Source organism: Nerophis ophidion, linkage group LG02 (assembly GCF_033978795.1).
Source record: "Nerophis ophidion isolate RoL-2023_Sa linkage group LG02, RoL_Noph_v1.0, whole genome shotgun sequence".
Taxonomy (NCBI): Eukaryota; Metazoa; Chordata; class Actinopteri; order Syngnathiformes; family Syngnathidae; genus Nerophis; species Nerophis ophidion.
Genome location: NC_084612.1, coordinates 79,016,169 through 79,030,951, shown reverse-complemented (window position 1 = coordinate 79,030,951; position 14,783 = coordinate 79,016,169). Strand labels below are relative to the sequence as shown.

Below are 14,783 nucleotides of genomic sequence, written 5' to 3'. Positions count from 1 at the left end.
CAACTTTGAGGACAACAATGTACAACTTTGACGACAACAATGTACAACTTTGACGACAACAATGTACAACTCTGACGACAACAATGTACAACTTTGTTGTTGTCAAAGTTGTACATTGTCATCAATGTCCAACTTTGACGACAACAATGTACAACTTTGAGGACAACAATGTACAACTTTGACGACAACAATGTACAACTTTGACGACAACAATGTACAACTTTGACGACAACAATGTACAACTTTGATGACAACAATGTACAACTTTGACGACAACAATGTACAACTTTGACGACAACAATGTACAACTTTGACGACAACAATGTACAACGTTGACGACAACAATGTACAACGTTGACGACAACAATGTACAACGTTGACGACAACAATGTACAACTTTGACGAAAACAATGTACAACTTTGATGACAACAATGTCCAACTTTGAGGACAACAAAGTACAACTTTGACGACAACAATGTACAACTTTGACGACAACAATGTACAACTTTGACGACAACAATGTACAACTTTGACGACAACAATGTACAACTTTGACGACAACAATGTACAACTTTGACGACAACAATGTACAACTTTGACGACAACAATGTACAACTCTGACGACAACAATGTACTACTTTGTTGTTGTCAAAGTTGTACATTGTCATCAATGTCCAACTTTGACGACAACAATGTACAACTTTGAGGACAACAATGTACAACTTTGACGACAACAATGTACAACTTTGATGACAACAATGTACAACTCTGACGACAACAATGTACAACTTTGTTGTTGTCAAAGTTGTACATTGTCATCAATGTCCAACCTTGACGACAACAATGTACAACTTTGAGGACAACAATGTCCAACTTTGACGACAACTTTGACGACAACAATGTACAACTTTGATGACAACAATGTACAACTTTGATGACAACAATGTACAACTTTGATGACAACAATGTCCAACTTTGACGACAACAATGTAAAACTTTGATGACAACAATGTACAACTTTGTTGTTGTCAAAGTTGTACATTGTCATCAATGTCCAACTTTGATGACAACAATGTACAACTTTGACGACAACAATGTCCAACTTTGACGACAACAATGTCCAACTTTGACGACAACAATGTACAACTTTGATGACAACAATGTCCAACTTTGACGACAACAATGTCCAACTTTGACGACAACAATGTACAACTTTGATGACAACAATGTACAACTTTGACGACAACAATGTACAACTTTGATGACAACAATGTACAACTTTGATGACAACAATGTACAACTTTGACGACAACAATGTACAACTCTGACGACAACAATGTACAACTTTGTTGTTGTCAAAGTTGTACATTGTCATCAATGTCCAACTTTGACGACAACAATGTACAACTTTGAGGACAACAATGTCCAACTTTGACGACAACAATGTACAACTTTGATGACAACAATGTACAACTTTGATGACAACAATGTCCAACTTTGATGACAACAATGTCCAACTTTGAGGACAACAATGTACAACTTTGAGGACAACAATGTACAACTTTGACGACAACAATGTACAACTTTGACGACAACAATGTACAACTTTGACGACAACAATGTACAACTTTGATGACAACAATGCACAACTTTGATGACAACAATGCACAACTTTGTTGTTGTCAAAGTTGTACATTGTCATCAATGTCCAACTTTGACGACAACAATGTACAACTTTGAGGACAACAATGTACAACTTTGACGACAACAATGTACAACTTTGACGACAACAATGTACAACTCTGACGACAACAATGTACAACTTTGTTGTTGTCAAAGTTGTACATTGTCATCAATGTCCAACTTTGACGACAACAATGTACAACTTTGAGGACAACAATGTACAACTTTGACGACAACAATGTACAACTTTGACGACAACAATGTACAACTTTGACGACAACAATGTACAACTTTGATGACAACAATGTACAACTTTGACGACAACAATGTACAACTTTGACGACAACAATGTACAACTTTGACGACAACAATGTACAACGTTGACGACAACAATGTACAACGTTGACGACAACAATGTACAACGTTGACGACAACAATGTACAACTTTGACGACAACAATGTACAACTTTGATGACAACAATGTCCAACTTTGAGGACAACAATGTACAACTTTGACGACAACAATGTACAACTTTGACGACAACAATGTACAACTTTGACGACAACAATGTACAACTTTGACGACAACAATGTACAACTTTGACGACAACAATGTACAACTTTGACGACAACAATGTACAACTTTGACGACAACAATGTACAACTCTGACGACAACAATGTACTACTTTGTTGTTGTCAAAGTTGTACATTGTCATCAATGTCCAACTTTGACGACAACAATGTACAACTTTGAGGACAACAATGTACAACTTTGACGACAACAATGTACAACTTTGATGACAACAATGTACAACTCTGACGACAACAATGTACAACTTTGTTGTTGTCAAAGTTGTACATTGTCATCAATGTCCAACCTTGACGACAACAATGTACAACTTTGAGGACAACAATGTCCAACTTTGACGACAACTTTGACGACAACAATGTACAACTTTGATGACAACAATGTACAACTTTGATGACAACAATGTACAACTTTGATGACAACAATGTCCAACTTTGACGACAACAATGTAAAACTTTGATGACAACAATGTACAACTTTGTTGTTGTCAAAGTTGTACATTGTCATCAATGTCCAACTTTGATGACAACAATGTACAACTTTGACGACAACAATGTCCAACTTTGACGACAACAATGTCCAACTTTGACGACAACAATGTACAACTTTGATGACAACAATGTCCAACTTTGACGACAACAATGTCCAACTTTGACGACAACAATGTACAACTTTGATGACAACAATGTACAACTTTGACGACAACAATGTACAACTTTGATGACAACAATGTACAACTTTGATGACAACAATGTACAACTTTGATGACAACAATGTCCAACTTTGACGACAACAATGTACAACTTTGACGACAACAATGTACAACTTTGATGACAACAATGTACAACTTTGACGACAACAATGTACAACTTTGACAACAACAATGTACAACTTTGACGACAACAATGTACAACTTTGACGACAACAATGTACAACTTTGACGACAACAATGTACAACTTTGATGACAACAATTTACAACTTTGACGACAACAATGTACAACTCTGACGACAACAATGTACAACTTTGTTGTTGTCAAAGTTGTACATTGTCATCAATGTCCAACCTTGAGGACAACAATGTACAACTTTGAGGACAACAATGTACAACTTTGACGACAACAATGTCCAACTTTGACGACAACAATGTCCAACTTTGATGACATTAATGTACAACTTTGATGACAACAATGTACAACTTTGATGACAACAATGTACAACTTTGACAACAACAATGTCCAACTTTGACAACAACAATGTACAACTTTGACGACAACAATGTCCAACTTTGACGACAACAATGTACAACTTTGATGACAACAATGTACAACTTTGACGACAACAATGTACAACTTTGATGACAACAATGTACAACTTTGACGACAACAATGTACAACTTTGACGACAACAATGTCCAACTTTGACGACAACAATGTACAACTTTGACGACAACAATGTCCAACTTTGACGACAACAATGTACAACTTTGATGACAACAATGTACAACTTTGACGACAACAATGTACAACTTTGATGACAACAATGTCCAACTTTGACGACAACAATGTACAACTTTGATGACAACAATGTCCAACTTTGATGACAACAATGTCCAACTTTGATGACAACAATGTACAACTCTGACGACAACAATGTCCAACTTTGATGACAACAATGTACAACTCTGACGACAACAATGTCCAACTTTGATGACAACAATGTCCAACTTTGATGACAACAATGTACAACTTTGATGACATTAATGTACAACTTTGATGACAACAATGTACAGATACTGGACAGGGAGGGCAGATGGTAGTAAAGAGGAGTGAGGGAAGCCACATTTGTCAAGGTTGAGAAAGCATCCCTGAACAGAGCAGGTGTTCTGTGAGACTGCCTGTCATCCACATACAACACTGTCCTTTCAATCATGCCTAAAAGACTGCAATAGCCTCCAACAAATAACAGGCGTTAGAAACATTATTTGTTCATGAATGCCAACGTGTGTGATTCTGGTTATTTTGGACTGGTAGTCGTCACGTGTCGAGCTACACACCTCGATGTTAGCCAGGGTAAATTCCGCTTCAACGACTGTCATTGAAGCAGAATTTACCCTGGGATTGCTTGATTGTATCTCAAAAGTTGTTTTGTCCCTTCCAGAGCAGAGAACCATCTTTGGTCAGGCACACCCTTGTGGTGTTGGAGTATAAATATTTGGGGATTTGGCACCAGGGCTAGACTAGATCTGGCCAATCTAAGTCTATGAGCATGAACTGATCAGCCGACTTGGACGAGACAAACCAATGAGTCTATTCTTACTTACTTTCACACCAAAGGATAGTTTAGAGCAGGGGTGTCAAAGTCAAACACAGACTGGGCCAAAATACAAAAGTGAACAAAGCCGCGGGCCAAGGTTGAACAAATGAACCTTTTAATAAGGACCCAAACAAGTTTTGCATTGAATATTGAACAAGTAAGGCTTATCTTACTTTCTCCTATGTCCCCCCCTCCCTTGTGGAGGGGGTCCGGTCCGATGACCATGGATGAAGTACTGACTGTCCAGAGTCGAGACCCAGGATGGACCGCTCGTCGGGACCCAGGATGGACCGCTCGCCTGTATCGGTTGGGGACATCTCTACGCTGCTGATCCGCTTGAGATGGTTTCCTGTGGACGGGACTCTCACTGCTGTCTTGGAGCCACTATGGATTGAACTTTCACAGTATCATGTTAGACCCGCTCGACATCCATTGCTTTCGGTCCCCTAGAGGGGGGGGGTTGCCCACATCTGAGGTCCTCTCCAAGGTTTCTCATAGTCAGCATTGTCACTGGCGTCCCACTGGATGTGAATTCTCCCTGCCCACTGGGTGTGAGTTTTCCTTGCCCTTTTGTGGGTTCTTCCGAGGATGTTGTAGTCGTAATGATTTGTGCAGTCCTTTGAGACATTTGTGATTTGGGGCTATATAAATAAACATTGATTGATTGATTGATATCTAACTTTAGTGACATGAAAAATCACGTTTCAAATAAAAACAATAAATAAAAATGATCAATGGCATATCAAATAAAATGTAACTAAAAATTGAATACCTCTCCTATTTGCAGCCTCATGAAGTAAATATCATAACAAACTTTTTCCACAGGCTAATAATAAATTTGAAAATAAAATAATGAATGAATAAAACATTCAAGCCTTGAAGTGCATGAATAAAATGTTAATTATTGCTCAGTTTGCTACACTGATTTGCTTTAACACTGAATATGGAACAAGCAACGCTTATATAAATTAATAGTGTAAAATCTACTTTAAAAAAAAAACAAAACAACGAAAAAATATCAATGGTATATTAAATACAATAAAAAAAAATAAAAATCAATGCCTCTTTTCTACTTGCAGCCTTCTGAAGTAAATATCGACATTAACTTTTTCCACAGGCTAATAAATGTGAAAATAAAATAATGAGGTGGGCGGGGTTGGGAAGGGCAGGGTTTGGTGGGAGCGGGCGGTGTATATTGTAGCGTCCCGGAAGAATTAGTGCTGCAAGGGGTTCTGGGTATTTGTTCTGTTGCGTTTATGTTGTGTTACGGTGCAGATGTTCTCCTGAAATGCGTTTCATTCTTGTTTGGTGTGGGTTCACAGTGTGGCGCATATTTGTAACAGTGTTAAAGTTGTTTATAAGGCCACCCTCAGCGTGACCTGTATGGCTGTTGACCAAGTATGACTTGCATTCATTTGAGTGTGTGTATAAGCTGCATATGTTATGTGACTTGACCTGTACGCTATTTGTATGGAGAAAAAGTGGACGTGACGACAGGTTGTAGAGGACGCCAAAAGCAGTGCCTTGAAGGCACGCCAACAATATTGTTGTCCGGGTTGAAATTGGAGGGGAGGGGGGTGTGGTCCGCATGTTATGTTTAAGTTGCTCAACTTCAGAGCCTAATTCAACAAGTTCTCAACGTTGTTTCAATGTCTTGTGCCTGCTGGGAATGCTTCCTGAATTTTGCTGAGCACTGGATAGTGTTTATATTTGGGGGGGGAAAATTAGGCTCCAGGGACAAGCGGTAGAAAATGGATGGATGGATGGATGGAAAATTTAAATACGGTAAAGGGTTGAACTAGTGTGTCGCCAGGATGGAAGAGACACATATTTGAGTTCTCCAGAGAAAAGTGGAGAGTCGACTAGTATGCAATCTCAATCTCAGCAATGCGGAATGGCCAAACTCCCTGTAAAATGGACTTGGTCTTTAAAATAAAACATGTAATTGTTGTAACTCACAAGCTGCCAGCGGCTTTGCTAGCATTAGATGAGCATGCAAACATGCTATTAATCCCAGCTGGTGCGATGCTTCTGCAGCTCAGATCTCATGCTAGCATCCTCTCTCGTCTATTTACATCACGCATGAGTCCACCAGGAGAGAAAATCCTCTCCAGATTTGACCTCAATACCACAAGGACGCTCCCAATCTCTCTGGCGTGGGTACGGCTGAGAGACAAGCTAAGTCTGCCAGGAAATAACCTGACCAGCAGACCAGAGAGAGGTGAGGGTGTGCATCTGTGAGCACCAACACACCCCAGCTGCCCGAGTCCATTACCCTCCAAACCATGAAGAGTTTCTCTTGTAAATCCTGCAGGTGTGGTGTGTTCACAGTACTTTGGCTTCCCTGTTGCTCTTTTGGACTTCAGAGGAGGAAGGAGGTTCACATGGCCCCCTTCGTCGTCCGCACAGACCGGACTTTGGTCGAGAGCTAGTGGGCAGCCTGGGACGGAGTCAACTCTCTTGGTGGCTTTGTGGGGTCTGTTCCTGCCTTTGGCCCCCAAACCCCAGCAGACCAGAGGTGGGTGTGTATGGTGTAGGTGGGTGTTGTAATTGTCTGTTTATTTTGTCTAAGCAATCAAATCTCTGCAATATTTTAACTTTTATTGCTCATTTTTTGTCGTCGTACTTGTGTTGTTTTTTTGTAGCTGTATATAGAGCTCTTTGCTTTTTTTAATGTCTGCTATCAGTCAATCAAAGTCAATCAAAGTTTATTTATATGGCCCTAAATCACGAGTGTCTCAAAGGGCTGCACAAGCCCCAATGACATCCTGAGCTCAGATCCCACAATGTCCTTTGTGTTCTTTCATGTTCCCCTCTTTTGTTCCTGTCATAAGTGTGTTTAGTCTGACCAGTGTGCTAAGTGTGTTTAGTCTGACCAGTGTGCTAAGTGTGTTTAGTCTGACCAGTGTGCTAAGTGTGTTTAGTCTCACCAGTGTGCTAAGTGTGTTTAGTCTGACCAGTGTGCTAAGTGTGTTTAGTCTCACCAGTGTGCTAAGTGTGTTTAGTCTCACCAGTGTGCTAAGTGTGTTTAGTCTCACCAGTGTGCTAAGTGTGTTTAGTCTGACCAGTGTGCTAAGTGTGTTTAGTCTGACCAGTGTGCTAAGTGTGTTTAGTCTGACCAGTGTGCTAACTGTGTTTAGTCTCACCAGTGTGCTAAGTGTGTTTAGTCTCACCAGTGTGCTAAGTGTGTTTAGTCTCACCAGTGTGCTAAGTGTGTTTAGTCTGACTAGTGTGCTAAGTGTGTTTAGTCTCACCAGTGTGCTAAGTGTGTTTAGTCTCACTAGTGTGCTAAGTGTGTTTAGTCTGACCAGTGTGCTAAGTGTGTTTAGTCTCACCAGTGTGCTAAGTGTGTTTTGTCTCACCAGTGTGCTAAGTGTGTTTAGTCTCACCAGTGTGCTAAGTGTGTTTAGTCTCACCAGTGTGCTAAGTGTGTTTAGTCTCACCAGTGTGCTAAGTGTGTTTAGTCTCACCAGTGTGCGAAGTGTGTTTAGTCTGACCAGTGTGCTAAGTGTGTTTAGTCTCACCAGTGTGCTAAGTGTGTTTAGTCTCACCAGTGTGCTAAGTGTGTTTAGTCTCACCAGTGTGCTAAGTGTGTTTAGTCTGACCAGTGTGCTAAGTGTGTTTAGTCTGACCAGTGTGCTAAGTGTGTTTAGTCTGACCAGTGTGCTAAGTGTGTTTAGTCCCACCAGTGTGCTAAGTGTGTTTAGTCTGACCAGTGTGCTAAGTGTCTCACCAGTGTGCTAAGTGTGTTTAGTCTGACCAGTGTGCTAAGTGTGTTTAGTCTCACCAGTGTGCTAAGTGTGTTTAGTCTGACCAGTGTGCTAAGTGTGTTTAGTCTGACCAGTGTGCTAAGTGTGTTTAGTCTGACCAGTGTGCTAAGTGTGTTTAGTCTCACCAGTGTGCTAAGTGTGTTTAGTCTGACCAGTGTGCTAAGTGTGTTTAGTCTCACCAGTGTGCTAAGTGTGTTTAGTCTGACCAGTGTGCTAAGTGTGTTTAGTCTGACTAGTGTGCTAAGTGTGTTTAGTCTCACCAGTGTGCTAAGTGTGTTTAGTCTGACTAGTGTGCTAAGTGTGTTTAGTCTCACCAGTGTGCTAAGTGTGTTTAGTCTGACTAGTGTGCTAAGTGTGTTTAGTCTGACTAGTGTGCTAAGTGTGTTTAGTCTGACCAGTGTGCTAAGTGTGTTTAGTCTCACCAGTGTGCTAAGTGTGTTTAGTCTCACCAGTGTGCTAAGTGTGTTTAGTCTGACCAGTGTGCTAAGTGTGTTTAGTCTGACCAGTGTGCTAAGTGTGTTTAGTCTGACCAGTGTGCTAAGTGTGTTTAGTCTGACCAGTGTGCTAAGTGTGTTTAGTCTCACCAGTGTGCTAAGTGTGTTTAGTCTGACCAGTGTGCTAAGTGTCTCACCAGTGTGCTAAGTGTGTTTAGTCTGACCAGTGTGCTAAGTGTGTTTAGTCTCACCAGTGTGCTAAGTGTGATTAGTCTCACCAGTGTGCTAAGTGTGATTAGTCTCACCAGTGTGCTAAGTGTGTTTAGTCTCACCAGTGTGCTAAGTGTGTTTAGTCTCACCAGTGTGCTAAGTGTGTTTAGTCTGACCAGTGTGCTAAGTGTGTTTAGTCTCACCAGTGTGCTAAGTGTGTTTAGTCTGACTAGTGTGCTAAGTGTGTTTAGTCTCACCCGTGTGTTAAGTGTGTTTAGTCTGACCAGTGTGCTAAGTGTGATTAGTCTGACTAGTGTGCTAAGTGTGTTTAGTCTCACCAGTGTGCTAAGTGTGTTTAGTCTCACCAGTGTGCTAAGTGTGTTTAGTCTGACCAGTGTGCTAAGTGTGTTTAGTCTGACCAGTGTGCTAAGTGTGTTTAGTCTGACCAGTGTGCTAAGTGTGTTTAGTCTGACCAGTGTGCTAAGTGTGTTTAGTCTGACCAGGGTGCTAAGTGTGTTTAGTCTCACCAGTGTGCTAAGTGTGTTTAGTCTGACCAGTGTGCTAAGTGTGTTTAGTCTGACCAGTGTGCTAAGTGTGTTTAGTCTGACCACGGTGCTAAGTGTGTTTAGTCTCACCAGTGTGCTAAGTGTGTTTAGTCTCACCAGTGTGCTAAGTGTGTTTAGTCTCACCAGTGTGCTAAGTGTGTGTAGTCTCACCAGTGTGCTAAGTGTGTTTAGTCTCACCAGTGTGCTAAGTGTGTTTAGTCTGACCAGTGTGCTAAGTGTGTTTAGTCTGACCAGTGTGCTAAGTGTGTTTAGTCTGACTAGTGTGCTAAGTGTGTTTAGTCTGACCAGTGTGCTAAGTGTGTTTAGTCTGACCAGTGTGCTAAGTGTGTTTAGTCTGACTAGTGTGCTAAGTGTGTTTAGTCTCACCAGTGTGCTAAGTGTGTTTAGTCTGACCAGTGTGCTAAGTGTGTTTAGTCTGACCAGTGTGCTAAGTGTGTTTAGTCTGACCAGTGTGCTAAGTGTGTTTAGTCTGACCAGTGTGCTAAGTGTGTTTAGTCTGACCAGTGTGCTAAGTGTGTTTAGTCTGACCAGTGTGCTAAGTGTGTTTAGCCCCACCAGTGTGCTAAGTGTGTTTAGTCTGACCAGTGTGCTAAGTGTCTCACCAGTGTGCTAAGTGTGTTTAGTCTGACCAGTGTGCTAAGTGTGTTTAGTCTCACCAGTGTGCTAAGTGTGTTTAGTCTCACCAGTGTGCTAAGTGTGTTTAGTCTGACCAGTGTGCTAAGTGTGTTTAGTCTGACCAGTGTGCTAAGTGTGTTTAGTCTGACCAGTGTGCTAAGTGTGTTTAGTCTGACCAGTGTGCTAAGTGTGTTTAGTCTGACCAGTGTGCTAAGTGTGTTTAGTCTGACCAGTGTGCTAAGTGTGTTTAGTCTGACTAGTGTGCTAAGTGTGTTTAGTCTGACCAGTGTGCTAAGTGTGTTTAGTCTCACCAGTGTGCTAAGTGTGTTTAGTCTCACCAGTGTGCTAAGTGTGTTTAGTCTCACCAGTGTGCTAAGTGTGTTTAGTCTGACCAGTGTGCTAAGTGTGTTTAGTCTCACCAGTGTGCTAAGTGTGTTTAGTCTGACCAGTGTGCTAAGTGTGTTTAGTCTGACCAGTGTGCTAAGTGTGTTTAGTCTGACCAGTGTGCTAAGTGTGTTTAGTCTCACCAGTGTGCTAAGTGTGTTTAGTCTCACCAGTGTGCTAAGTGTGTTTAGTCTCACCAGTGTGCTAAGTGTGTTTAGTCCGACCAGTGTGCTAAGTGTGTTTAGTCTGACCAGTGTGCTAAGTGTGTTTAGTCTGACCAGTGTGCTAAGTGTGTTTAGTCTGACCAGTGTGCTAAGTGTGTTTAGTCTGACCAGTGTGCTAAGTGTGTTTAGTCTCACCAGTGTGCTAAGTGTGTTTAGTCTGACCAGTGTGCTAAGTGTGTTTAGTCTGACCAGTGTGCTAAGTGTGTTTAGTCTGACCAGTGTGCTAAGTGTGTTTAGTCTGACCAGTGTGCTAAGTGTGTTTAGTCTGACCAGTGTGCTAAGTGTGTTTAGTCTGACCAGTGTGCTAAGTGTGTTTAGTCTCACCAGTGTGCTAAGTGTGTTTAGTCTCACCAGTGTGCTAAGTGTGTTTAGTCTGACCAGTGTGCTAAGTGTGTTTAGTCTCACCAGTGTGCTAAGTGTGTTTAGTCTGACCAGTGTGCTAAGTGTGTTTAGTCTGACTAGTGTGCTAAGTGTGTTTAGTCTGACCAGTGTGCTAAGTGTGTTTAGTCTGACTAGTGTGCTAAGTGTGTTTAGTCTGAACAGTGTGCTAAGTGTGTTTAGTCTGACCAGTGTGCTAAGTGTGTTTAGTCTGACCAGTGTGCTAAGTGTGTTTAGTCTGACCAGTGTGCTAAGTGTGTTTAGTCTGACCAGTGTGCTAAGTGTGTTTAGTCTGACCAGTGTGCTAAGTGTGTTTAGTCTGACCAGTGTGCTAAGTGTGTTTAGTCTCACCAGTGTGCTAAGTGTGTTTAGTCTGACCAGTGTGCTAAGTGTGTTTAGTCTGACTAGTGTGCTAAGTGTGTTTAGTCTCACCAGTGTGCTAAGTGTGTTTAGTCTGACCAGTGTGCTAAGTGTGTTTAGTCTCACCAGTGTGCTAAGTGTGTTTAGTCTCACCAGTGTGCTAAGTGTGTTTAGTCTGACTAGTGTGCTAAGTGTGTTTAGTCTGACCAGTGTGCTAAGTGTGTTTAGTCTGACCAGTGTGCTAAGTGTCTCACCAGTGTGCTAAGTGTGTTTAGTCTCACCAGTGTGCTAAGTGTGTTTGGTCTGACCAGTGTGCTAAGTGTGTTTAGTCTGACCAGTGTGCTAAGTGTCTCACCAGTGTGCTAAGTGTGTTTGGTCTCACTAGTGTGCTAAGTGTGTTTAGTCTGACCAGTGTGCTAAGTGTGTTTAGTCTGACTAGTGTGCTAAGTGTGTTTAGTCTGACTAGTGTGCTAAGTGTGTTTAGTCTGACTAGTGTGCTAAGTGTGTTTAGTCTGACTAGTGTGCTAAGTGTGTTTAGTCTGACCAGTGTGCTAAGTGTCTCACCAGTGTGCTAAGTGTCTCACCAGTGTGCTAAGTGTGTTTAGTCTGACCAGTGTGCTAAGTGTGTTTAGTCTGACTAGTGTGCTAAGTGTGTTTAGTCTGACTAGTGTGCTAAGTGTGTTTAGTCTGACTAGTGTGCTAAGTGTGTTTAGTCTGACTAGTGTGCTAAGTGTGTTTAGTCTGACTAGTGTGCTAAGTGTGTTTAGTCTGACCAGTGTGCTAAGTGTCTCACCAGTGTGCTAAGTGTGTTTAGTCTCACTAGTGTGCTAAGTGTGTTTAGTCTGACCAGTGTGCTAAGTGTGTTTAGTCTGACTAGTGTGCTAAGTGTGTTTAGTCTGACTAGTGTGCTAAGTGTGTTTAGTCTGACTAGTGTGCTAAGTGTGTTTAGTCTCACCAGTGTGCTAAGTGTGTTTAGTCTGACCAGTGTGCTAAGTGTGTTAAGCAAACCGCAGCAAAGGTAGGTTGTCATCTTTAAGTTTGAACTAGAGCAGGAAGTCCAAGTGCATACTTCAAGGGCGGCGAGAACGTGGTCTAATATGGTGTGTGACATTTTGTGCCGCTCGTTCCCTTCAAGAGCAATAGTGTGCTTGCTGTGATGGACAGCAGAAGAAGGCTGGAGAACATCTGAACTTTGAGGTCGCAGTGGATAAGAATGGAGGCAAGAAACGGGCAGTAAAATCTTCCAGTGTACTTGAGTTAAAATGTATCAGTCGGCTGCTCTTTTCTTTCCTACCTTGAAAGACGTTCTTGCCAAGAAGTTGTCAACTTTGCTCCATGCAGCCTCGAAGTGTCCTCATGACACATCCGTCTTCTGGGCTGGGGAATAAAAAGGTGTGATTTACAAAGCGGCGGCTGTGAAGAGAGGGATCATCAAAAATGGCAAGTGGTGATGTGTAAGTCAAAAAGAGAGAGCACCTTATTTTTAGTGACATGCTATAAATAAAATGTGCATCATGTGACCTACGTACAAGCTGGGGAGAGATCGGAGACATTTTCTTGCTCCCTGATTCCAAAGCTCAGTGTTGACATTTGACTTCCACACCGCACATAATTAGTGAGGGAATCACAATCTCCACAACTACACACATTTTTTTATTTCTAGAGTTAGCATTTAGTGGTCAAATGTACAAACTATGTACTGAACCGTGCAATCTACTAATAAAAGAATCAATCAATCAATCAAAGTCCAAATATCCAAAGCAGAGGTGTTCAAACTACTAAATTAACTGAGTGATGAATTTGGCCCGCAGGAAAAGGTGGATTCATTTTAAAATGTGAACATGACTGTGGAGTGAAGGTGTGGTCGGCGTGCTGCAGGAACAAAAGGTGACAGTCTCAGTCGATGGTGTTGAGGGCGGAGCATCATTGACTAGGGGGCGGGGCATGTGTGGGACAGAGAGACACAGCTGGCAGGTGATTAGATTCCACAGGTGGTAGGTGTTCATCTAATCAGCTGTTGTCTTTGACAGTGAGTGGCCAACGAGGAGAGAAGTGTGGGAGGAACTGGAAAGAGACGTCTGAGAAGATGGTGCATTTCATCGTGTGCTGATTAAAACTCTGTCCAACAGCACACCTGACTCCTCTCACCTGGTATCCGTGGAAACACTAGAGAACCACCTCTACAATGCTTGCGGGCAAAGTGATTACATCAAATCAATGACCTTTTATTACCTGCTGCGTGCACAGCTTTTATTGATATTATATAATACAAACGACCTTCCCTAGTCATAATGCACAAAAAAGAAGACAAATAGCAACACACATGGTCACAAACAACCTCAGTGGATATTATAAAAGATGCTATGCACCATGAAAATATAATTAAAAAATCAAGATTACACCCATTTAAATCTATTGCTAAGCATGATGGAGGCGGGACAAAAACAGATGTGGGTGTGGTCCCAGCAGATGGTAGGGATCAGAGCGGGGGGGGGGATTAGAAAAGGCGAGTCCACATCTGCTGGGATTATCCAGAGAAGCATCCAGCATCGCTTTCCTGCCCAAAAATAAATCAAGTGCAGTTTCAAATGTGGGAATGTTGTACTCGTTGTCCATTCAGACCAAATCAAAGAAAAACACGACCACAACAAATAAAAGATGACTTTGATTGCAATTGTTTTGCTTTCTTTGGTATCATAGATGTCCTTTTTTTGGACTAATCTGACAATCTAGCGACTTGTATTTAATGTATTAACTTTTTTACAATGTATAAACTTCATTTGGAGAGAATCTTAATATTGACGGGATTTTCAGCTCCCATTAACAGCCAATAAATGAACATAATGCACTAGTCAGTACAACAATAACTGATGTACATGTTCCCCCCGTGACTGTGTGGCGTTTATATCTCTTTTCAGCATACATTTAGTGTACATTGTACATTTCAAAAAAATAGGGCTACTGATTCTTTTATTTCTTGAATATGCAACCTTCTAAGGAAATGTGCTCGAGTCGTGTGTGTGTGTGTGTGTGTGTGTGTGTGTGTGTGTGTGTGTGTGTGTGTGTGTGTGTGTGTGTGTGTGTGTGTGTGTGTGTGTAAGGTAAGTATACGTGCAAATCTTGCATGGGACATGAAAAGTAAACATTGTAAAAATGAAAAATAAAGAAGTTAGTACAATACTAATAACAGTCTGTATTTGTTTTGCTTCTGAAGTATTGTGAGTTGCAACATGTGAACATGAAATGTCAGTGGA

The 14,783-nt window shown here is 41.4% G+C and overlaps 1 protein-coding gene across 2 annotated transcripts; it reads left to right on the top strand.

Moving 5' to 3' along the window:
• Nucleotides 1-5,782: 5,782 nt before the first annotated feature.
• On the top strand, nucleotides 5,783-14,565 carry LOC133535277 (uncharacterized). Of its 2 annotated transcripts, XM_061874959.1 has the most exons (4): nucleotides 5,783-6,809; nucleotides 6,903-7,106; nucleotides 13,341-13,416; nucleotides 13,560-14,565. In XM_061874959.1, the coding sequence occupies exons 1-4, from the start codon at nucleotides 6,476-6,478 to the stop codon at nucleotides 13,609-13,611; spliced, it is 666 nt and encodes a 221-aa protein (XP_061730943.1). In that variant the 5' UTR covers nucleotides 5,783-6,475; the 3' UTR covers nucleotides 13,612-14,565. The 2 variants fall into 2 exon arrangements, with proteins under 2 accessions (XP_061730943.1, XP_061730951.1); XM_061874967.1 differs by lacking the exon at nucleotides 13,341-13,416.
• Nucleotides 14,566-14,783: the final 218 nt, after the last annotated feature.